General features: G+C 36.4%; 2 protein-coding genes across 2 annotated transcripts; both read right to left on the reverse strand.

The window, feature by feature from the left end:
* Positions 1-8,605: 8,605 nt before the first annotated feature.
* Positions 8,606-14,284, reverse strand: LOC139738976 (uncharacterized). Its single transcript, XM_071649596.1, has 7 exons — positions 14,105-14,284; positions 12,585-13,613; positions 11,642-11,777; positions 11,193-11,357; positions 10,669-10,817; positions 10,043-10,134; positions 8,606-9,588 (listed from the first exon to the last, which is right to left on the reverse strand). Exons 1-7 carry the CDS (start codon positions 14,226-14,228, stop codon positions 9,370-9,372), a joined length of 1,914 nt encoding a protein of 637 aa, XP_071505697.1. The 5' UTR covers positions 14,229-14,284; the 3' UTR covers positions 8,606-9,369.
* Positions 14,285-19,896: 5,612 nt separating this feature from the next.
* LOC139738977 (GH3 domain-containing protein-like) lies at positions 19,897-24,103 on the reverse strand. Its single transcript, XM_071649597.1, has 3 exons — positions 23,822-24,103; positions 21,805-21,896; positions 19,897-20,771 (listed from the first exon to the last, which is right to left on the reverse strand). Exons 1-3 carry the CDS (start codon positions 23,988-23,990, stop codon positions 20,553-20,555), a joined length of 480 nt encoding a protein of 159 aa, XP_071505698.1. The 5' UTR covers positions 23,991-24,103; the 3' UTR covers positions 19,897-20,552.
* Between the last annotated feature and the right edge of the window lie 1,885 nt (positions 24,104-25,988).

The raw sequence follows: 25,988 nt of genomic DNA on the forward strand, positions 1-25,988 counted from the left end.
GTTCACATAGAAGTATACTATTCGGGTATTCGGGCTCGTTTTTCGAGGGCACGCGAATAGCTTGAATCGAACGATAGGATTTCCTCACACCGGTTCACATAAGAGGGCACTATTCGAAAGTATAGCTGCGAAAAGTATAGCAAAGTGGGAATCGAGCTTGTTCGATTTTCTTGCAGCGTATACCGTCTCTCGTTTATGAGATAATGACACTTTTGGTCTGGATTTGCCCTTTAGCAAAAATAAGCATGTGGACTGACATTCTCATGCAGTTTAGAAATTGTTAGTAAGATTTGCTGGGATGTAGGAGGAAGAAATCCTCACTGCACGGGATGGTGAGTTGACGGTGCGGGTGGCGGTGTATTCGGTGCCCGAATACCGAATAGCGAATAGCGAATACCGAATACTTCTATGTGAACGCAGCCTTAGAACGTAGGCACGGGAGAGGATAGAATAGGATCGGGTCCTCTGATTAGTAGTCAGGATTATAAGCCATTTCGGGGTTATACTTTGTGTGTGAGCAGAAAAAAGGGTAGTGTTTGAACCAGGAGAGAATGTTGGTTTTTTAATTCACTGACAGAAGCATTTGTGATGTAATGATTATTTCAAGTAAACCTCCTAAGTGGTGCTGCCATTACATCTACCCGACGGCAAATTTAGTATTTGGCAATATCTATAGAAAATGATGGTAATTACATTCAATACAAGATAATGAAATGGATGCTTTCCAAAGTGCCAAGTGATGGATTATTCTGGTGACCTGGTCTACGCGAGTTCATCCTTTGTTTGAACATGACTGATGAATTCCATAAATTTCTTCGTTGGGCAAGCTAATGCATGAGTGCCTAATCAACTGAGAAAGAAGAAAGGTCATTTTTACCCATCGGCACATGAGCTAACCCCGAACTGGCTTTTAGGCCCCTATGCCACAGTACCTCTAAATAGATCAATTAAATTGTCAATGTCACATGTGCATTTTTCAACACAAAACTCGCGAAAAACACCTGTTATGCCTATAGGGAAATATGATGTGTGTCCTTAACATCATGATAAGCTTAGTGTTCAAGGCACCTTAACGCAGGGTACTTTATTTTTCTACTGCGTGTTTGGGCTACAAGAAAATCTCAAAGAAATGACTTGTTTTGTACTTGCTCTTTTTTTTTTTGGATGACCTGTGAAATGCGCAGTCAGTTGCTAAACTTTCTTCTTTCACTCAGGTCCATTTTGAAACTTCTTCTTGGTCTCCTGCCATTAATCTTTACTGCTATATGTCCCCACAAACGCGATGTTGCCTTATACTGTGGTATACGACGACTGCATTCAATTGCTGATCCAGGAATTCCGTCAAGAAGGAGGGGGGGCGGGGGAGGTGCAACACATTTCTGATGCCACTTCCGGGTTAAATCAGCTGACCAAAAGAAAAACTCAAGTGCACTTCTTCTTTTTCTTTTTTCTTTTTTTTTCGTTTTCTCGTACCACTTCCTGGTTTTCGTTGGTTGACAAGCCAAAAAGGAAAATGTTTTAGCGCAATTTTCTGGTGAATAAGAAAAGATGTATAAAGGGGACTCCCCTTTTCACTTTTTTTTAAATTTCTTTGGTTAAAAAATTAAGGGGGCGCGCTCGGTGAGCCCCCTCCCCCCCCCCTCTCTCCGATCCGCCACTGATTCAGAAATGTCATGCTCATCTTTTTAAGTCAAATGTGGGCATTGACTTAGGCAAACCAGTAGATTTAGAAGAGACTCTTCAGCCCTAATCGCGCACAAAGGCTTATGAGAAAACGATCGCAAGTAGGTGACAGAAGAATATAAAGCCTCACACTCAGACCAAATTCCGCTCATGCTTCTTCTGACGAAAGTTCTCCCCGGCAACGGGACAGTCTGGTCGAGGTTTTGCATTACAGTGTTTGGTGTAGGCAAGAGGCATTCTTTCACTACCACCACCTTTTCAAATCTTCTCAATAAACCAGTTCACAGGGTACATCGGTACAATTGACCTTTCTGTTTTACTCAATTGGTTAGACACATTATCACAATTTATAGGATTGACGTTAACCCTATTCCCACGGGGGGGGGGGGGGATCCCCCCCCCCCTCGACGTTTCGCGTGATTATTCCGCAACGTGTGATGCCCTCGCCGCGACATTGTTGTGACTTTTTTCATTCAAGTATCGCGCAACTTTTGAGAGCAAATTTCTTGCTCCCGGGCATACCGTTTTGAAGCCACGCCCCTTTGAAAAAAGTTCGTCGACCCAAAAATTGCTCAAAAACGTGATTACGTGTACAAATCCAATGTAAATTGTGTTTTTGCAATTAATTCATATAAAAATAAATATCTTTACTTTCAATGGCTGATAATGATTTATTTTAGCCTGATTAAACTTTAAAAAGTTTCTGCGACAAATTTTGACAAAAAAAACAACAAAAACAAATAGTAACGAACAAAGAAATACATAAGAAATAATTATGAAGCCGAATATTTGCTTCAATATTATTGTTGAGGATATTGAAAAGAATATGTTTACCCAAAATTAGAAACCTTGGAGGTTTATTATTTGAGTTATAGACAAAAATATTTTTGCATAAATTAGCATAAATTGATTAATATAAAATGCATAAATCAAAATTTGAAAAATCTAACTATACAGTCTCGTGGTTACATTGGCCTCTATCTTAGTGTAAATTTTCGCGAGGATCGCTCGATCCACGACCGAGATCTGAAGGGGGGGGGGGGGGGGGGAGGGGGCAAAAACCCCTCTCCCTACATTAGCACGCGCGCAGAATGAAAAACTGCTTTAGCCAATGGGCGTCTCGTACTGAGTGCGCGAATGCTTGCTAGTGCGCGAACCTTTGTTACAAGTGCGTGATAAACATGTTGCCCCGGGGTGGGGGAGAGCAGGGGGGGGGGGGGGGGGGTCGGCTGATACACCCACTATGGCTGCGCCCTGTGCCGTAAAATGTCTGCTGCCCTCAACGAACCAGAATCGGTCAATAGAAGTAGAGACCCCTGGTTCCATGGTTACTCAGTCTTATGCTGCTGCTACCTTCGGGCAGGTTACAAGCAATACCGTGGATAGCGCCATCTACGACAAATTGTCCACTACCGTAGACGTATCATAGTTCACAGTTACACCACGCGACCTCGTACTTGTAGTCTCATTATTCCGAAGGTTCGTTATTCCAATGGCGCTTTACGTCCGAAGATTCGTTATTCCGAAGGTTCGTTATTCCGAAGGTTCGTTATTCCGAATTTCATTTTCGGATTAACGAATCTCCGGAATAACGAACCTTCGGAATAACGCTACAAATTTTCGGATTAACAACCCCTTTTTTCATTTTCGGATTAACGAACCTCGGTATAGGGAATTTCTGTGTTTCGAATTAACGAACCTTCGGAATAACGAACCTTCGGAATAGCGCACCTTCGGAATAACGAACAGCACCGTTTTTCTGCCACCCATTGAAGCCATGATTCAGTGCAATCTTATCACATGAATATGAAGAAAAGAAAATAAAGAGATTGATAATGCTCTGAAGAAAGATGCACAAGTAATCACTATGTGTATTAGGTCATAACATGCTTCGATATAGGTTCCCACCACACACAATTTTATTTATCCGTCATGAATGTAATGTACTTGAGAATGATTTCAATTGATTTGTGCCGTGTAAATGCTATTTGTATATACTGAACTAATAACGTATTATTCACGTGTTACTTTACATTGTCATGGATGGATGTTGCAAACGCTGCACTGTATGATTTGTGTGGAGACTTAATTATAGAAAATGAAATAAAATGAAAAGAAAATAACGTGGACCATCCGTCAGCGACGTTTATACCTGGCTGTCCAGCTGGTTACGTGTCATGTAGGAGACATGTGGGTAAGAGAAAACTCAAGACAGTAAACTAAAGTCTCACCTTTCAAGTTCAAGTTCAAGTTCATATTTATTCGTTTTTTCCACAATACATAACACAGACATAAATCTCACTTTCTGAAGTGACAAAACCAATGCATACAATTGTACAGAGAAAACAACAATAATAGCAAAAAAAAAAACTAACAGTATCGATACATTGCAATAGTTGCTAAGACAACGAAAGTGAAATAGTTTTCAATATAATTATGCACTGTGTGAAAAAAACGGAGGGACCCACTAAAAAGACAGAGCTTGTAGAGTGTGGGCCCCTCGTTATTAGAAGTCCGATGTAAAAATTGAATTGAAAACAGCAAAAAATCCGCACAAAAAGTTCGTCACAAAAAAAGTTTGGCAGCCCACTAAGAGACAGACGAACAAACAGTTATACATAGAACAACTACAAACAGAGTAATGAACATGCAACAGGACTGGGACAGCAACAAGACTACTTGTAGGAGGAAAAACAAGAAAAAAAACTGACATGACGACACAAGAGGAAACAAAACTATAGCGTGATAAAGAGGTAACAAAATAGACAGGAATATGCAACACATATGACGATCCTCGGGGGTTTGAGGAAGAAGGAGAAGAAGAAAAAAGAATATAGAAAAAAAAACCCTGCAACTGCGAAGTATAGGTTAACGAAAATCTTATAATCAAGGCTTGAGCAATAGTTACAATAATAAAGAGAACGGCAATGCCGATATTGCGGATGAGTAGCAAAGTAAGCCTATAAACTAATCTGACTCTGCGAGTCGTCATTATAAGATTGTAAAAGAAAAGACTTTAATCTCCTTTTAAATGAGTATATAGATGGAGCAGATTTTAAATCATGGTTCAGGGAATTCCAATAATTTGGTCCAGTGTAAATAAGTGTATTCTTTGCTAAAATCGTTCGAAGAAGTGGTAAATGAAACTCGTTAGAACGTCGGGTGGGGTAATTATGGAAGGATTGATTTTTTTGAAACATAAAATCAAAGATAGGTTGGAGTAAATTGTTATCATACATATACATAAATTGACCTAAGTTAAATAAGAATAATTCGTTTATTTTCAATAGCTTATAACAGTCAAACAATGCATTTGTATGTGAACGTGTAGGAGAATTAGAAATGATACGGAGGGCTTTCTTTTGCAATAATAACACTCTATTCAGCAGTGTCTGATGAGTATTGCCCCAAGCTAAAATTCCATAATTAAGGTAAGGGAGTATCAAAGAGGAGTATAACACCAGTAGGGTCTTTTCAGGAATATAAAATTTCAGTCTATTCATAACACCTATATTGCGAGAAATAATTTTGCAGATATGATCTATATGTATTTTCCAAGAAAGTTTATTATCTACAAAAATACCAAGAAATTTAAAATATGACACACTTTCTAAATTACAATCATTCAGAACTATTTCTGAGTTCAAAGAATCCACAGTATTGCTGAAAAGCATATATTTTGTTTTTTGAACATTCAGAGATAACTTGTTAGCTCTGACCCAGTTGGTCACTTTTTTCAATTCCGTATTTACTTGTTGAACTAGAACATCGATATCGTTATGGGCAAGAAAAACACTGGTATCATCAGCAAAGTGTATAAAAGAAAGTAGCTCTGAAACAGAGGAAAAATCATTGATATAAATAATGAATAACAGCGGCCCTAAGAGACTTCCCTGTGGAACGCCACACTTAACATCTCTTATAACTGAATGATTATCTTTAATTGAAACAAACTGTTTTCTGTTAGCTAAATAACTCTTGAACCACTCCAAGGCCTTCCCACGTATTCCATAGTGCGATAACTTATGGAGCAAAATGTTATGATTAATCGTGTCGAAGGCCTTGGAGAAGTCCAAGAATATACTAATTAAATGAGAATGGTTGTCGGTTGCATTAACAACTTTATCAATAAAATGAAGAACTGCATGGATAGTACTGTGTCTCTCTCGAAAACCAAACTGGCAATTTGTGAATATTTTATGCACATTACAAAAATTAATAGTTCTGATGTATATTATTTTTTCTAAAACTTTCGACAATGAAGATAATAAAGAGATTGGACGATAATTGCTGACATCCAGATTATTACCTTTCTTAAATATTGGAATTACTTTAGCCAATTTCATTTTATCAGGAAAAATACCATTAGAAATTGACAGATTAAAAATGTGGGCCAAGGGAACTGCAACTGAGGATATAACAACACCTTTAAGGATACAATTATCTATATCATCATAACCGGAACTTCGTTTGTTTGTTAAAGAGGATACAATGTCGATAATCTCATGTCTATTTGTTGGAGTTAAAATAATAGAATTTGGGTTATTCTGGCCTAAGAATTCAGTAAAATTCTGTTCTGTAGCCGGAATACCATGAGCAAGCGTTTCACCTATTTTTGAAAAATAAGAATTAAAAATATTTGCAATATCAACAGGGTCATCAATTGTTTCATCATCCCACTTTATTTCACAAATTTCTGCTTTTTTATTCGGAATATTCATAGCCTGTTCTAAAACTTTCCAGGTATTTTTAATATCAGACTTGTATCTCAACAGCTGCTGAGAATAATACCTTTTCTTTACCAAACGTAAAATCCTGGTTAATGTGTTTTTATATGATGTATATTTGTTCTTTGTTCGTTCAGTTTTTTCCATTTTGTATTTATAATACAATCGATTTTTTCTGTTTATTGAACGGAGAATTGATTTAGAAATCCATGGTAACCTAGGTGTCTTTATATAATCCATTTCACATGGCAACTGTCCTCCCCCCCTAGTATTTTTTATTTTTAAATTAATCCCTGTCATGGAACTTTTAAAACATTTTTTTTCTTTTTTTACAGAATATACTCGATCTAGAATTGTTTGTTTATCACGAGCTCAAACACGAAATAACCATTAAGTCCTATGATGAATTACGATGAGTTGAAATGTAGATGAATAAAAAAAAGAATGAATGAACACAGGTAAGTTATATAATATATATATATATATATAATTATATATATATATATATAATTATATATATATATATATATGTTATATAATATATATATATATATATGTATGTTATATAATATATATATACAGATATATATATACACACATATATATATATATATCAATAAAAATCAGTTTGCGTGGCCTACTTTGTTCCATCTCTGCAGTTACATTAGCATATAAACTGGATTCATTTTGCTTTCAAACAAACTTCTAGTCCACTGATACACCGTTCAATTCTGATGTACCAAGACTTTAAGTGAAAAGGTTCGATAAGTTTGTCTTGGACTTGCACTTTGATATTCATCTGTGATTATTACTTGATACACAATCGCATTTTTTTTCTCGTCTATAACCCATGTAAACCCGTAAGGACGTTGCTGTTGTGACATTTGTTTTGATATTCGTTGAGTGATGAACCGAGATTCAGATTAATCTGTTCCAGACTAACATTACTTCCAGTATAACTTTTACATTATGACGTAACGATTGTTGAAGAATAGACAAAGTGACACAAATGATGAGTATATAGAGAGCCAAATTCGTGTGTTCGACAAACATAATGATTTACCATCTTACATAGCGTTTTCTCTATAAGATAAATTAAGCTATTATGACTATAATAAGGTCTCGACAAATGGTATGAACAGCTATTTTACACTAATTCCGCTACTGGAATAAGTTCAAAGACCTTTCGGCAGATTCCTCTCATGAAGCATGACGAAGGAAATATCAATCCTGAAACTATCAGAAAGAACAAATAAAACCACAACAATATGAGTGCCTGTGTATCTATCAACAAAATTAACGATTTATACAAGTGTTTGCCCGGATGTTATCAAGTGTCACGCATTTTTTTTAATTTTTACTGTACATCAAGTGCTTTATCAGATTCGTTTCCCATCGCTGTAATCAGATACGCAAACAAAATGATATGAATATATGCAGTCATTAAAGGACTCCTGTGTAATATCGGCTATGTAAACTCAGCAGTTTTTTTTTTTTTCATGTGTACTTGTGACGTCCGTACATCTCGTAAGATCCCACGTGAGGGCTTCGTTACCCAAGAAACTCCAGGGCTGCTGTTTGTAACCGCACGTAAATCACAGGGACGCTTTCAGAACTATAATACGCAACAGTGTGTTTACCTCGTTTGGATTGAAAATACGGTAACATGAATAATGGGTTCGATTGTTTGAATAATTTACGCAAAGTTCATCATTGTCATCTTTATGACTGTCAGAAAACTCACCACAGCATCATGTGAAAGAAGACATGATATATCCCCATACTATACATTACGTGTATACAACACAGGGACGTGTTTATAGGCTATTTTGTCAAGTGATTACAAAACACAGCAGAATTAATTAAATGCATGTGCTTGTCTTGGTGTACAAACCAAACTTAAAGAATTAGTGATGTAAACCTTTATTTTGTTTTTTTTTACACAAAAATCATGTTTTTTACATTCCATTTTAAATATTTCCATTATCCAATAGAAAGTTATTCGTAATGTAGAGTATACATTTATTTGACAAAATATATTGTTTAATTACTTGAAGAAATACAAGTAATAAAATGTAATTCAAATTAAACGTACACATGAATACTGCGTAAAATCAAATGTATAATGAGTGGAACAATGCATACTTTACAACGGTAAAAAAAGTAAACACATTGCATAGTGATGTGATAGAACAATTAAGTTAAAGAGGAGCTATCAAGACGTGGATCACTTCAGAAAAAAATATGCTAACAATACATATATCCAAAATCTTATATTCGATCACTCCATGACGCAGTTTATACAAAAGCATACAGTAGGCAGTATTTGTTTTATAGAACATATAAACTAGAAATGAGATATCAATGTCACGGCACAAACCATATTCATCGAGCTGTATGCACCTGGGAAATATGGTGACATAAAACAAGAGCATACAAACACACACACACACACACATTTGGGCACACAAACAAACAAACAAACAAGCAAACAACAACAACATCAACAGAAAAGAACCGTGCACAAAAAGAAAACGCAATATTGTAGCAACAATTCCCAAATAAGAGCAAAATGATTGCACAATATAACCAAGAGCAACGAGAAAGCAGAAAAAGCAGAAAAGAACGGAAGATAGGTCTGTTAACACGCCCCTTCATCGCCAGGAAAAGTGTAAGTATCAAAGTTATTACATAAACAAGCAAGATACCTTCTAAAACATTTTAACTACTGAATCTTAACCGTAAAATATATTTGCATAAAAGAAAGACATAATAAAATATTTTGAATGATCACAGCGAATAATTCCGACTACAAACGTATTTTTTTCTCATGTTAAGTGTGATGTAAAAAGGCATGATAAACGGGCAAATGATTGCAGTATACTGGTCAGAATTTGCTACAGGCAGACAGGAGAGGATCAGCTCAGCCTATAGATCCCCATGAGCGCTGGACGACAAATCACACCACGCCCTTCAGTAAATTATCCACCATGGCATAGGTGCGCAATTTGCGGGGAACCTTGTACTGGTTGGCAGTTGCTCCTGTGTTTTCCAGCAAATAGTCTTTGAGATCGTCAAAGGTTCCTGGACGAACAACGAGAACTCTTGGATGTGAGATGGAGACTTCGCGACGGAGTCGTTCGTAGTCACTGTTACGCAGTCGCAGCTCTTCGTCAATCTGTTTGGGACGAAATGAAAAGGGAAGACAATGTTCAATAAGTTTAATATTAAATTTTACTCACGCTTTTTTATTACCTGATTTTGGTTTCATATAACACATTTCATTGCGTCATGATTTGGTTTCATATTCTACATTTCAAAAGGAAATCATAAACAAATCTAGAAATAGTATGTGAAAAAGATCGAATGCATCAATGGGGATAAAAGTAAACAATATGGAATCAAAATGAAAGCTTTGCTGGTATTGAAGGCGTAGAAAATGAAAGGAAAAATATAAGTGAGGTCGAATTCTATAAGATAAATTTGATAACACTTTAGCACTTAACCGAAATCGCCCAAAAAATCTGTTTTAAGCTCATTCACGAACAAAAAAAAAAGCTGAACTGCAGATTAAGTTTAATTGCAAAAGAATGAACGAAGAACCCAATGACCACAAAACGATGGTTACATACTGCTCGCTGTTCTGCATCCGAGAGAGGTTTGCCTGTTTCCAGTAGCTCGATGAAGAAGAGGTAGTAAGGTGCTACCTCATCCGGTTCAGCCACTGTTCATATAAACACAGAACAAAAATAAAAACGAAAAAAAACCCCCAACAACAACTGCTTCAAATCAGTTTATACACAACTGCCATCTGTTTCATTGATGAAAACTGGTTTCGAAATGACTTACATATCCAAAACAGAGTGATCCTCATAAAAGGAGGGACTCACCTTTTATTAAGATCGTTTTGTTCACTTTGTTTGTGGATGTCTCAGCAATTCCAAAACCGATTTTCATCAAGTAATAAACGTAACACATCTCTTAGAATGGTCCCTGTACTATGTCGCAAAAATTCAAGAGACCAATCCTCTTCTCCACCGATACTGTACCGTCCCTTTAAATTCCTCCTTCATTGTTGCAGTTGCGAAATCGTTTGTGTTTTTTTTTTCTCTAGAAGAAAAAAATCTTTCCTGCTTGTGGAAAAACTGAAAGGAACAGTACCTTTGAATTCAACAATGATTTCACAAATGATTAACAACTAGTCGAAGAGGAAAAAAAAAAAACACGTGTTGATATCAAAGACAAAATGTTGATATACCTGGGCAGTCCTGTGTAAGAATCGTGCTTTCAGCCACGGCGAATTCCAGCATGCATCTTCCAGGCCAGCGGTTAACTGCTGCTCTTACACTCTCCAATACCAAGGTCTGGTCCAGCTTTTCAAAACGGAGGTTCAGCATTTGACCAGTCCTAGACAATACAGCCAACATGCAACATTGCAAACTTGGTTTTTTAAGACTTGTTTTAATATATCCATTCAAAGTGGAACTGTGATTTATATGGAAAATTGAATATTATTCCTTAAAATAATTCTAAAGAGATAACCAATAACGCTGTCATAATACTATACAGGCCACTCCCGTTACAACAACGTCTTCGGAACCGGTAGTTTTCATCTATTTTATATAAATTTCGTGAAAGGTCAACAAAAAGTATATACAAAATGTTTACTTAGATCAAAAGTTTGCAAACTGAATTCTTACTTTGTTATTTTTTACCGGTATGACAGTGTTCTTTTAAATATAAACAACAACAACAACAAGTACAACAACAATAGAAACGTACCTGTACAGGAATTCGATGACCGGCGCATTCTCGTAAAAGTCTTCGATTCGCACCACATCTCCCAACCGATATCGATACAGCCCAAAGCCTTGAGTGACGACTATTTCATAATTCTGTCCTTTCTCGACCTCGTTCAAGAAGAAGGTTTTCGGTTTATCCAGGCCCCTGCAGGCAATAGAAATGTCCTGTCACGCCATTGTTTCTGTAAAACTCCTTTCTGTATAACCCTGCTTTACACTTTCATCTCATACTAGAATTGGTACTACAACCAACGCTACCCCTTATTTCAACCGTACCGATAATACCAATGATGTCATAGTATGAAACATGACTGCAAATATGAAAAATATTATTATAATATATCATGATTATGAAAAACCTTCACACCGCCATTTTTACCTTCCATTTAATGGATTACACGGATCCACATCAAAGCATTTGAAACTCACATGTCTTGCTCTCTGATGAATTCAAACAAAATTCGGTCGACGAAAGGCAGGTAGCCACTTTTGAGGACCTTTGGCCCTGGACTGACGCACATGAAGGCCTCTGAACACCCGTAAACTAGCGTGATCAAAGGCAGTCCTGTCAATATGTATGTGGGTGAATAAACAACAATTTATTTGCATTAATGCTACCGTTTGGAATCTGAATCTTACAAGGAGTGTTTATTTGTTACCTTATTTCTCTCCTGCAGTGATAGTTAAACTTTAGTTTTACATAGAGTGCCTGTTTTTCCTCAAGGTCAATTTGCCTCAAATCTGCCAGCAAATGCTGCCATAAATGGCGTAAATACAATGAATCACTTTAGCCCCACCAATTGCGAATTGGTAGATAGACGGATTGGAATAGTAGTTCTCATGAGACAATGTAAATAGCAGTAATAGATATCCTTGACTATTTTATAGTCAACATATTAGAGTGTGCGTTTAGCTGACATTCTTCGCTAAGCATAAATACAGGTTTCAAAATCATAGACTTGCACTACTGACTGTTACAAAGTAGTGAACAGAATAAAACGTGCTAGAATATAATCTGACTTTAAATGATAACATTTTTTTTTTCTCACTAAGCTCGGATTATTAGAGCTCACCGAGGCCAGAGATGACACAGTCAGTGGCATTTCGTTAGGTACATACGGTTATTTTTTTATGGTTTTTATTTTTAAGTTCTCATGTCCAAGCTTGAATAGATCTATAGACTTTAACTTGTCTATGTGAAATAATTATCAGCAGGGGATCATTCACCAGCCTGACACGTTAAAGTCACACAGCCCAGGAGCTTGGGCCCTTTGAATTACCGGTACACATTATCTTTCCTGGAGGGCCGGAACGAATCATCCACCATGTATAAGCAGCAAACGACTAGTAATCAACTCTTAGATAATAATACCTTCAGCATACGTCTGACTAATCCTTGGCCAGCTACCCGACGAGTCAATACCATGGACACCTGGAATACTAGGCCAGATTCTCTTGACGATCCGATGAAAACCCTTTTCAAACTCCTTCTCAAGTTGAGTGGCTCTCTTCGGGTCGGCTCCGTGTCGGGTGAGGTCTTCGGAAAGCTGTCGGCGTATCTTGGCTGGGAGCTTCAGTGTTGGATTAAGAGTTCCATGCTTTATGTCATACACAAGTTGTTTCCAGTTGGTCTCCAACATCTTCATGGCACTCTCCAGGAAGTGGACAAACCCCAGTACCATGGCACCTATATCTGGATCTAGGAGGCCAAACAGTAACTGCACATATAGGGCTTCGTGTAAGGTGGTGATCTTGTATCCAGCAGGGGGCGTAGAGAAGCCACTGAGGCCCAGATCGTACCCCTCAGGAATCGTCGCTCCTGTCTCGATATCTACCCCTGACTTTGTTTTCAAAATTTCTGGTGCAACATAGAAGTAGAGCGTCTTCTTAAGTGTACCAACTTGGTAAAGATCGTTGTACACAAAGCTCATAATGGCCATAGCATGGGATATGAGTCTCATTCGATTAATCTGGGGGATATATTTGGATTTGCCCGTTGTTCCAGTTGTCCTGATATACGACGTAGGAAGACCGTGAATGAGGACGTCTCGTTCGCCTTCCACCATTCGATTAACGTAGCTCCGGAAGTGTTCATAGCTCGTGAGAGGATGTTGCCTGCGAAATTGTTCGAGTGAGTTTACTTCCATGAGGCGGTGATCTCGCCCATACACGGTGGGTCCATTCCGCTTGATTATTTCTCGCAAGAGACGCTCTTGATGATGCATTGGATTCTTGCAGAGCTCCAAAAGCTTTCTACCTTCACGCTTTCCAAATTCGTTCATCAAAAACCTTACAAGAAAGTGTGCAGTGACAGTCGTTAGGGTTTGTCGCGGTGTTGGTTGTTGGAAGAGAATCCAGGCATAAAGAAAAGATGTCAGTAGAAGACATAGGCCAAGAGTACCTAGAAAGACAAGACAGATATGAAGCAAAATTAATATTGTAAGGATTATTCGAAAACATGAAGAGACATGGAATTACACCAAGTTGCTACCAATTCCTTATCAGGGAATTAGAGACATCGACTTTAATGAATTGACTCTAAATATAGTTCTTAAGATAAAAAGCTATGGGTGCCCTTTATGGAAGAATGCATAACCGTAAACCGGCATGTAGGAAAAGTATTGGTGATTACCAAAAATTCCAAAATTGAATATAGCTATATAGCTCTTTGATAAATTCTTGTTCGACACAACGCCAAGATATGCCACATATTCCGGCACACCTCACAAGCGTTCAACTACAAATACATCCATTAGAGCAGAAGTTGCTAGAAGAGGAAATATGTCGTTGTATTTTGATGTTATGTCCCATTTTTCTCGTCAGGTAGCCTACAATGACACGAAACTCTGCATAGTCCATGATTGGAGTGTCATGTGGACTGCTAGAAATTACCAGATATGAGACGAAGCCACAACATCGATGAACCAGACAGAGCAGTCCAGAAGAGTAGTCCCGATAGGAGAAATAACGTCAGGCTTAGTAAGCCCAAACGATTGTAAAGAGAATAGGACGCCATGTTGTAATGGTGCTCCGCAATGTTATTGCTTCAACCAGGAACCATGCAGTACTGACGCCAACTCAAGAAAGAAGACAGAATCACTAGAAATGACAAGAACTTTTAAATCTACTCTAACTCTATAAATGCAGTTCCCTTATTACTTGAACTTTGAAATCAAATATTTACTTAATTACTTGTTCCCAGACGATAAGAGAAGCACGTAGTCTGGCCCATTAAATGAGTTCGAAGTCTAATATACATTTCCATGCTACGATTAAGGTCATCGTATCATAGCCCTCTTTCCCTGTGCTACCCCAGAAAACATCACTTGGGCAGGCTTTTCCAGCTCTGCTGAGAACACCAAGTCGTATTACATTTATGACAGTGCATCGCAAAACTAAAAAAAGTCGCACGCCAATGCTTTAGGTGACGACTACAAGTAGATGAACCCATTAGGTTATTATCCTTCTGTCAACGTATTTGTTGAAAGAGCAGTTATCCTTAAATTCTACATAAATAATTCTATAGTTCTGGATGATAAGTCGATTGCAATTTTTTTGTTGTTGCAAATAAAACTGTCTTAAAATACGATCAGGTATGTCTTAGAGGCCCCCTTACTCATCTAAAAATGAAAAAAAAAACAAAACAAAACAAAACAAACACAGACTCTTCACCTTTAACTCTAATAACTTTTGAAAAGAAACGTCCACCATTTATGAAAGCTAGCATTCGTCATGAATAGAATGCGCTTATATAGTGTGCAAAATATCAGCTCAATCTAATAATGTCTTCTTTATAATTGCCCTCAGATTTACGCCCTGCTCTTTTCCCCATTTACTGCGCAGAACATTTCTGGACTAAATACATTTAAATGCAACTTAATAATCATGAGCTAGTTTAGTAATCTGGTGATTGCATGAATGAATGTGTAATTCAAAATCAGTAGCATCGATTTATGCTTACCTTGTTCTTCATGTTTTCCTATCTGTCCAAGCAGTGTAATCTTCTTTTTACTGTTGTCTTTACGGTGATCTTCTCAGTGCTCTTCTCTGTCTTTCATTTCTCTATGTTAGGTGTGTGTGTGTGTTTGTGTGTGTGTGTGCGTGATATTCTGTATGCTCAGCAAGGAGATATTTCCAGAAACGACTTTTTTTTCCAAGTCGTGCTCAGTCATGGGTACATTTTCATAATCCACTGTGGTTACTGTGAAATGTATGCCATGATTCTGACTTATCACTTTCATTTGGGCTTGGCGTAAACCTGTTGATTATAGTCGCCTAATACGTTGCAGTGGTGGTCTTCACACTTTGTGCTATGAAGGTTATTTGCAGGTAATTTTCTATCCATTATTTCAATATTCTTCTAGCAGGGTAGCCCTTTCAGATGGTTAACTCTTCTACCAAGGGGCCTGCTCACATTGTTTGTTTGTTTGTTTGTTTCATTTATTTCAATACGGTTAAAAAAACCCCACTATCAGCCTCAGGACTGTTTTTCAGTGAGTCCGTATATGTGACACTGCACCTCAAAACAAACAAAAAGTCACCAGACATCAATTTTTAATTAAGACCATATTCTGAAAGAGCAGACCTTAAGCTTTAAAATGATGTATAACTCAAATCAAATGGACTCTCCTAACATACCTAAATATTGGAAAGAAAGCACAAACTCAGGAAAAGTGTGAAGTGAGAAAAGAGGCTCTGAAGTACAGTGTCTATTCAAGCGCTTAATCTTTACCAAGCCGTACTGGCTGTGCAATAAATGGGACAAAAGACAGGAAGTAAACCACCAGAGTAACAACAATGAAGGGATTATCAAATTAAACTGAAATTAGGCATGCCTCATTAACGCATTCTGTCCATAATTAATGCCAACTTTCAAAGCAGTAGCCCTATCCTTTCAAAAGTTATTAGAGTTGAAAGTGAAGAGTGTGGACAAGGTTTTTCAGAAATGAAAAAGGGATTCTAAAGACACACCTAATCGCACTATTCTACCAAAAACACACTTTCCTGCCCGTTTTATGATACCAAATTTTAGCATAATGTAAAAGAAGACCCGCTCCTTCAGAAAATATGAAAAAGTCAAGTTTGGCTAGGTTGACCCATTTCACTTATTTTCAGTCCTCACGCAAAATCAGTGTGTGCGACTTTAGTTTCGTTTTGAGGTGCACGGTCACATATATCAATATACATGGTATAAAACAACAAAAATAAAATACAAAACAAAAACAGTATTCACAAACACGACAAGAAACATATTGACAAAGCAAAAATACAGTAACAAAGTTTACTCACATTGTTTGTTTGTTTGTTTGTTTCATTTATTTCAATACGGTTAAAAAAACCCCACTATCAGCCTCAGGACTGTTTTTCAGTGAGTCCGTATATATCAATATACATGGTATAAAACAACAAAAATAAAATACAAAACAAAAACAGCATTCACAAACACGACAAGAAACATATTGACAAAGCAAAAATACAGTAACAAAGTTTGATAAGGGTAAAAAAAAAATATAGATACAAAAAACAAAGGGGAAAAAGTAATCTAGACAAAAAAAAATAAATCATACAAATCTGAAAATTACCATATTCAAAACGGAGTTTGGAAAATGATACAATTAATGTTTGACACAAATCTATTCAACTGGGTTTCACATCTGAGATTAATCGGGAGGCTGTTATAAACTTTTGACGCTACATACAATGCGCTGTTTCTCTTGAAATTTGTGTTTGGCTTTGGGAGGGAAACTTTGGATACGTTATTTCTCAGTTGGTGATGTGACAATTTTGTTGTTAATTTAGCAGAAATCTCCCTAGGAACAAGTTTGCGTAGTAGTTTGAAAACCAATATAGCAAGATCTTTTTCTAAGTTCACATTCAGACAGTCTATATGTGAGGTTTCATACAGTAGCTTTCGACTGTAGGCCTGCATACCATTTACTTGTAGGATTATTCTCAGTGCCCTATTCTGAACGACCTGGAGTTTCCGTATGGCGGTAGAATTTGAATGCATCCAAATTGTATTACAGTAGTCAAAATGGGGTTGTATCATGCTTTTGTACAATAAGATCGCGGTATCTAGGTCAATGAATACGCGTGTGCGTCTTAACACGTGTAAACTACTTAATGCCTTTGACTTAACATGACTTATCTGTGGAGTCCAGAACAAATGACTATCGAGAATAACGCCAAGGTATTTGCATTCCGAGACAAACTCCAGCTTGCTATTTTCAATAAAGAAGGACACGTTACGAAAACGGGATAATCTCCTTTGTGATCCCATCAGCATAGTGCACTTTTTTACATTCAATAGTAACTCGTTATGGCTCCGCCAGTTCACTACTGAGGCTAAGTCATCATTCACCTTTCTTTCAAGCTTATAGGGGTCTTCAGTTGCTACGTATAGACAAGTATCGTCTGCGTACAGAGATGCTGTACAATGATGGACAACACGAGGTAGATCGTTCATGTATATAATAAATAACAATGACCCTAGTATAGGTACCTACTGCCTTGGGGCACCCCAGATGTGACAAATGATGTGGTCGACGTATGTCCATTTATAATAGTTACTTGCTTACGAAGAGAAAAGTAACATTTGAACCATTTTAATACATCATCACTGAAACCGTACAATTTCAGTTTCCTGAGCAAGATATCATGGGAAATCATATCAAATGCTTTTTCTAAGTCCAAGGTTACCAAACCCACAACATAACCATTGTCTATGGCGGTGCTTATATTTTCAGTGAGTTCTAAGAGTGCAAGGCTTGTCGAGTGGTTTAGCCTAAATCCAAATTGATTCGGGCACAAGATATCGTTCTCCGTGAGATATGTGTATCAAAGTCTGTTTAAAAACAACTTTTTCCAATTACCTTCGATAGGACGGGTAACACAGAAATCGGCCTGTAGTTGTGAGGATCGCAAACATCTCCATTTTTAAACACGGGAGTTATCCGAGCTAATTTCCATTCATCAGGAACATGTCCTACCATTAATGAGAGATTCGTTATATGTGTCAACGATTTACCAATGCATTCAATTGAGTCCTTAATTACACTGCAAGGAATATAATCAAGTCCTGTTGCTTTATTTCTGGGTATTTCCTTTACTATTTTCGACACATCCTTCTCAGTAACGGGAGTGAAGTAAAATAAAATATCACGTGACATTGGTTTGAGAAATTGCTCAGGATTTGCCTGGAAATCAGTCGATGCCTTTCTACATCTTACAGCATCAGCATAATGATCATTAAACACATTTGCTATAATTTTACCATCTGTTATTTCTTCACCATTTGATTTAACCTTTTGAATATTAGATGTCTTCTTGCCTGGTATAAAAAAAAAATTGTACTAATTTCCATATAACATTATGTACAGACACAAATGTCATGTACATAAAATCAAAGTTCAAACAGTGAAATAGCCTTACATACTACAAGTCGATCATAAATACTCCAAGACAAAAGAAAAAGTGCGAAAAAAGTCAAAAAGTATTACTATTTACAGTTGGAAGGGGAATTAGGAAAGTATTGCCACTTCAGTTATCCCCCTTACACTATTATTATTCAAAGTCTTCAAACTTTATATAGACTTCGCTATCAGTCCTTCATTCAAAATGTTTTTTGTTTTATTTTTTGTAAAGGTCATAATATTTAAGTTAAACCATCTATATCTTTGATACAATGTTCAATAACTTTTACGGTATGAGTGAAGGTCAGAAATTACAATTATGCTACACCGTAAATTAACTAATGTCTAATTGAGAACGAAGCAATATCTACTCTATCATTTTCAAATTTACATAAAGCGTTTACCTTTTGAATCTTCCTTCGTTCATCTCGTTCCTCTTCCTATACTTTATTTAAATTCAATTTCATCAACAAAATCAATGCCTAAAGTATTGATTGGTCGATTCATAATATCGAGAAATTTGTATAAAAAAGAAATACAGATTATGAAATATATATTACCATATCATCCATGCATACGTATACATAATCATTTATCAGAAAACAGAGCGCACTTTGCAAAAGAAACCAAGAAAAATTAAGGCAATAGAAAATGATCTACTTGGAACCAGAGCTTTCACTTACTACATCACTCGATAGAAAACAAAGATAGAAAAATCAACTGGCAATTCATACTTATGCTTTTTTTTTTAATATGCGATATTGAAACAAACTATTCATAAACACTACTTATTACATATTATTACAAGAAAATAGAACCATGAAATAACAAAATGATATTGGAAACTGTTCATTAAGACGTATGAACCTTGAAGGAGGGAAGAAATAAGCTTGACGATATCATATTGGACAAAGTGGACCTTCATAATACTTATCATATTTTGTTTTTCAACCTGTCAATTCTTTCATTCTGTTTGGATTTTGTTATTTTGTGTCCTCATGACTGCATTTCTTTTTTATTTTTCTTGTTTAGATTACTTGAAGAAGTAAAAATAAGTCATAAAGTATAATTCAAACTATACGTATAAATAAATATTATAATTACGTGTATAATGGGGGGGGGGGGGGGTGGACAATGCATACTTTACAACGGTGACAGAAAGTAAGCACGTTGTATGGCGATGTTATAGAGCAATTTACTGAAATAGGAGCTATCAAGACGCGGATCACTTCAGGGAAAAATATGCTTATAACACATATATACATACCCATCTTCTTATATCTCGCCAATCCATGAAGCAGATTACACTAAAGCATACAGAACGCAGTAATGAAATGAACGGAGATATCAATGTTACTGCACAAACCATGTTCATTGAGCCTGGTATACCAGGGAAATGTGGTGAGATAAAACAACAGTACACACATACACACAAACACAAACACACAGTTGGCCACACAAACAAAAAGAAAACAAACAACAAAACAACAACAGAAAAGAGCCGTGCGTAAGAAGCGCAATATTGTAGCAACAAAACCCAAATAAGAACAAAATGATAAAAAATACAAAGAAAAGCAAAGAGAAAGGAGAAGGAGAAGAAAAGAAAGAAGATAGTCTGTTAATGCGCCACTTCATCGCCAGGAAATGTATAAGTACCGATGATATTAAATCAACAAGGAAATACCTTCTAAGAGATTTAACTGCCGAATCTTAACCGTAGAATATTTATGCATAACAGAAAAACTTAGCATAATAGAAATTGATGAATAATGACAGCGAATACTTAGGATTACATATGTATTTCGTTCTCATGGTAGGTGTAATGTAAAAAGGTACGACATAGGGGCAAATGAGTGCAGTACACTTGTGAGAATTTCCAACAGGTGAAGATCAGCTCAGCCCAGATCCCAGTGAATTTGGTGCAATGATTACACCATGCCCTTCAGTAAAGTATCCACCATGACATAGGTGCGCAATTTGCGGGGAACCTTGTACTGGTTGGCAGTTGCTCCTGTGTTTTCCAGCAAATAGTCCTTGAGGACGTCAAAGGTTCCTGGTCGAACAACGAAGACTCGTGGGTGTGAGATGGACACTTCGCGACGGAGTCGTTCGTAGTCACTGTTGCGCAGTCGCAGCTCTTCGTCGATCTGGTCAGGACGAAATGGAAAGGGAAGAAAATGTTTCTTTTTTCTAAATTGCATATTCCATTTCACATTTCATATTCAAATGGTACATGTAGAAATCGTGTGCGTAAATTGTCGACTGCCTTGAATAAGAACATTTATACAGTGAGGAATTAAAGCATTATTTGTCAGACGCAGCTTCTCATGCAAAAGGTGGTTAAAGAAAATTCTTAATTGAAATTTACATCTACAAAGAATTATGAAATGAAGTTGGAATGAGATGTCAAAGAAGAGAGAGAGAGAGAGAGAGATGTAGTTTATGAGAGAGATAGAAAAGTTAATATCAAATATTTTAGTTGAAAATGGAAAAGAAAGGATTGTTTCTTTCTTATCCCAGTGCATGAATTCGGGTGAAAAAAAAGTGACAATCAGTTCTTCAAAATAAAGACTCGCAGATCAGCCCAAGGTTTTTCTACTTTTTATTTCAAAGAGGATATTGCATAGCAATACAGTGTGGTGTTTATTGAAGAACAGCTCGTCAAAGTTACATGTACGTCAAAAAAAAAAAATATCCATACAGAGCAATCCTCGCGACCGGCGGTTTTTTTTTTTTTTTTTTTTGGTTATCTCGAAATTTCGTTCTAGCCGAACAGTATGGTGACTAAGATATAATCTAATGATAATTTACGGACATGAAATCTGAATTCGTTGTATCGAGAATTTCGTTATATAGCTGTAATCATGTTCGTTCCAACAGGATTGCACTGTGTACTAACAACCAATGTGCCTGTATTGCTCCAGGCCAAATGCCCCTTTAGCTCTCTCTCACATTGCATCATAGACAATGATTCAAAGCATGATAAAATCCTATATCTTAGTCCCACATTGCAACGTATACTTTAGCTTTTGACTTATATCAAATCTCAAAATGTACAAATTTGTACTTACACAACGTACACGTATTCATAAATTGAACAAAAGCGTCTTCAATAAAAAGCTAAACTGAAGTTTAAATTTAACCAGACTGAGTGCAGAACACAATGGCGATATCACATACTGCTTGCTTTTCCGTATCCGAAAGAGATTTCCCTGCTTCTTGTAATTCAATGAAGAAGAGGTAGTAAGGCGCTAGCTCATCCGGTTCAACCACTGAAAAGAGAACCAAGGTAAACTCAAATTTGAATCAAATGACAATAAATTCCATTTGCTTGACAATGATATCGTAAACTGCTATTATGATGAGGGACCCTTGAAAAAAAAAAGACGTTACGGTGTACAGTATAGCTGCTTCAAATAAGTTTACGTATTACCTGCATCAATATTGTTTAACCCTACAAGGCCCAAGAGGGGGGGGGGGGGGGGGCACATTGTGCCCCCTACCATATTTTCATTTGCCACTCCTGCATCCTTTACCAAATTTCAACCAAATTTGGTGACTTTTCCTAAAATCCTATATTTTGATGTATAGTTTAGCTTTGTCCGATATGGTTGCCATGGTTGCCATGGCATCCGTAGACTGACAACCAAGTTCGTCAGATTTTGCATAATTTTCTGTTTCAATTTCAGTTAACAATATAATAATGGATGAAATTGGGGTTTTCTTGGCTGTAATTTGCTGGAGGACCAGAGGGTGAAGAATATGGTTGTGAATTACCCTGAAATGGTCTTCTTATTATTTCCTTTATTTTCTATATGACATATGCACCAAAAAATAGATATAATAGAAATAACCGAAAATACATTTTCCAAAGACACCCATTTATTCTGCGTTATCTTCATACAAACTTTGCCTGTAATATCATTTGTTTATCATCCATTATTATTAATCTGCAAACTCAAAATTTCAAAAATTTGGAAATATGAAATGCGATGCCAATATATGTATCCATACCAAGCAATACATCATAGGTTTTATATATTTCTTTATATTGTCATGAATAGCGGCCCATATGTTGACCTTGAGAAATTTCAACAATAAAAATAGTGAAGGTTGACTTGCTTTTCCTTTGTGGCAAATATGAAAATGATTGATATAAGATGAAAACATATACACTGGGGATAAAGAAATAAAAAGGAAAAACATGATTTTAGCGTATGTCATATGTATTTCTTTATATTTTGGTAAACAGCGCCCAAACTAGATGACCTTGAGAAATTTTAAATGTTGGGTCATGTAGAGTATGAGTTGCTTTACCCATGATGTCTCAAATATGACCGTCATACATCACATAATAAAGAAGTTATATAGGGGGCACAATGTGCCTCCCCCCCCCCCCCCCCTTGGGCTTGGAAGGGGTCAAAATAGCTTGGGCTCTATAGGGTTAAAGGACAAGTTCACCTTTATAGACATGTGGGTTGAGTGAATGCAGCAATAGTAGTAGAACTTATCTGTGAAAGATTGGGGAAAATCCGACAATCTATTCAAAAATGATTAATCTTTAAAGTGTCTGCGCAATCACTGCTGGATGCGGAGACTACTACAGTGTATGATGCCAGATGCGTTCAACAATATAAAGAAAATTAAAAAAAAAAGAATTCCACAAAACATTACTTTTTGAATAAAGTGCACATTCCTTCAACTTGTCACTGTCGAATGTTGATGGGGTAATAATAAATTATTCCCCCTGCCTTCTTAAATAGAGAAATCGAGTGAACTTTTGTTATGCGAGAAAGGTGAAAATAATAGTATGTTGAATTTTCTTTATACTCTCTTTATATTGTTGTACCCATGTGACATCACAAGCTTAGTCTTCTCATCGAGTTATAATTGAGCAGAAATTCATAACTGTTGAACTGATTGTCTGATTTTCCTCGAACTCTTACTGATGTGTTCTTCTAATATTCCTGCATTCACTCAACCAACGTGTCATGAAGTTGAGGTTGTCCTTTAATGATACATGTTTAAATCAATTGCTCGGTAATTTGTTCCAGTTGTGGATTTTTTTTTGTTTTGTTTAGATGTGTCCCTGTTTGTGGAAAACAGTAAGTAGCATTTCCTTTGAAATGCACAATGCTTTTAAGTTTTGCTTCTTTTCCACAGCTGAACAACCAGTCGATGTGGAAAAGACATATACCTGGGCAGTCCTTTGTAAGAATCGTGCTTTCAGCCACGGCGAATTCCAGCATGCATCTGCCAGGCCAGCGGTTGACTGCTGCTCTTACACTCTCCAATACCACGGTTTGGTCCAGCTTCTCAAAACGAAGATTCAGCATTTGACCAGTTCTAAACAATACAGACAACATGCAACATTGCACACTTGGTTTTTAAGACTTGTTTTATTATATCCAAGCAAAGTTGAAATGTCACCTATATGGATATTTTGAATGATACTCCCTGAAATGATTCAAAAGGGACAACCAATAACACTGTCATATTTTCTAGAGACGACTCCCGTTTTAACAACGTCATTGCGACAGCAGTTTTCGCATGTAATATCATTGACATTTTGTTGTAGTTAAACAATAAAGTAACATACAGATATATATATATATATCTATATATATATATATATATATATATATGAAGAGTTTGTTTGCAAAAACCGATAAGTCCATTTTTTAAGATTTTGAAGTACGGTCTCTGTCATAAAGTACAAAATAATATCTTTTAAATGATATATTGGTCACTACATATAAAGGTAAATTTTTCAAGTTATGGTCAAAAGAAGCAAAAATTTTCTTATTATTCTTTTTATTTTTCTTGACCTTTAATCGCAAATATCTCCATTTGGCAAATCTGGACTTATCGGTTTTTGCGAACAAACTCTTCATATATATATGGGTCAGAATTTTGAACGATGTACAATTGAGCCAAAACAAGGCAAAATTTAAAAAGTAGGAAATTCTCCAAATCATTCATCTTACCTGAAAAAGTATAACTCAAGCTTTAATATGAACCCAATTATACTAGGATTTTCCCAGAGGAACAAGTTTTTATTCACCGCTGAAGTTTACCATGTCCAGAGCAGCGAACGTCCGTAAGGAATAGTACTGCACATACATTTGAATACCATTTAACATAGTTTCCAAAGATCTGATTCAGTTCAAAATCCTAACGAAATATCTTAAGGGACATGTGTACGTGATTGCAGAATATTAAGCTTGTACTCTTAACCTGTACGTAATGGTAGACAACTGATGATTTAACTAAATTCGTCATTTCTGTAAAAATATTGCTCTTCCGCTAAACACTTTCTCCACTTTACGCGCATTTTACAGAAACTCAATATTTTCACCTCTTATTTCACTATCCTATACTTTAATCCTCACTCCCAAATAATAATATACCTTTTTAAGATGTATCTCATCTGGGCAGTCTCTATAACCCAACAAACATAGCATAGTTTTCATCACGGAGGTTCGCATGTAGCTCACGGACGTTCGGAACAAACAAGATATTGAACAATGCAGCTCTCTTGAGTTGGAAACGCTTTCTACTCACAACAAACAGCAATTTCATGTCGAGAACAAACTCCTATGCAAAATCCTGAATAGACATTACCAATTCACAATTATATAAGCTTGTTTATCTTCTCATACTGAGGAATCAAAGAAAACAATTTTTCCATCTCTCGTAAATGAACGTACAAACGTACGTGTAATCTCAGTGACGTAGCCCATCCTTGAGAACGAATATATTTATCAAAATTTCGCTATCATGAAGTAAATATTAAGGTACTAAACTTCAATAAAGTCTACAATGCAAAATTTGCTTTTTATATAACGAACATGGTCACAGCTAAAATTATGACAAAGAATTAATATAGAAAAACAACAGAAATGTGCTCCGTTATAGAAATACGAAGTTTAGCTGGGGAGGGCAAACGAATACGTTAGGAAGAAATCCCTCTGTGTTTGCTCCTTGTGTTACACACTGTTACCGAGAAAAATTTGTGTTATTATATTAGTCAGAAATGATAATAGGTTCGATACTGCGAAGTTTCGTCATAACAAGACACAATAAGTCCATATATCTTGGATGGATGTTTGTGACTTCGATATTAATACAATATGGTTTGTTATAACAAACCTTTTGTAGCGCGTCATTTCGGAGGCTCGTTATTCATACAGTTTGTCAATACGAAAATTGATAGAGTTCGTATAATTATGAAGCTTTTTTATTCGGTAAATGATATGAATCTCCGAAGGTTAACCGAAAGGCTTATTAATTGGAACATGAAAACTTATGTTCGCTTATCCAAATGTGGAGAAACAAGTTAACAACTAAAATCCTCCAATTTC

Source organism: Diadema antillarum, unplaced genomic scaffold (genome assembly GCF_040938485.1).
Source record: "Diadema antillarum isolate AM-2024a unplaced genomic scaffold, OU_Dant_1.0 seq00000778_RagTag, whole genome shotgun sequence".
Lineage (NCBI taxonomy): Eukaryota > Metazoa > Echinodermata > Echinoidea > Diadematoida > Diadematidae > Diadema > Diadema antillarum.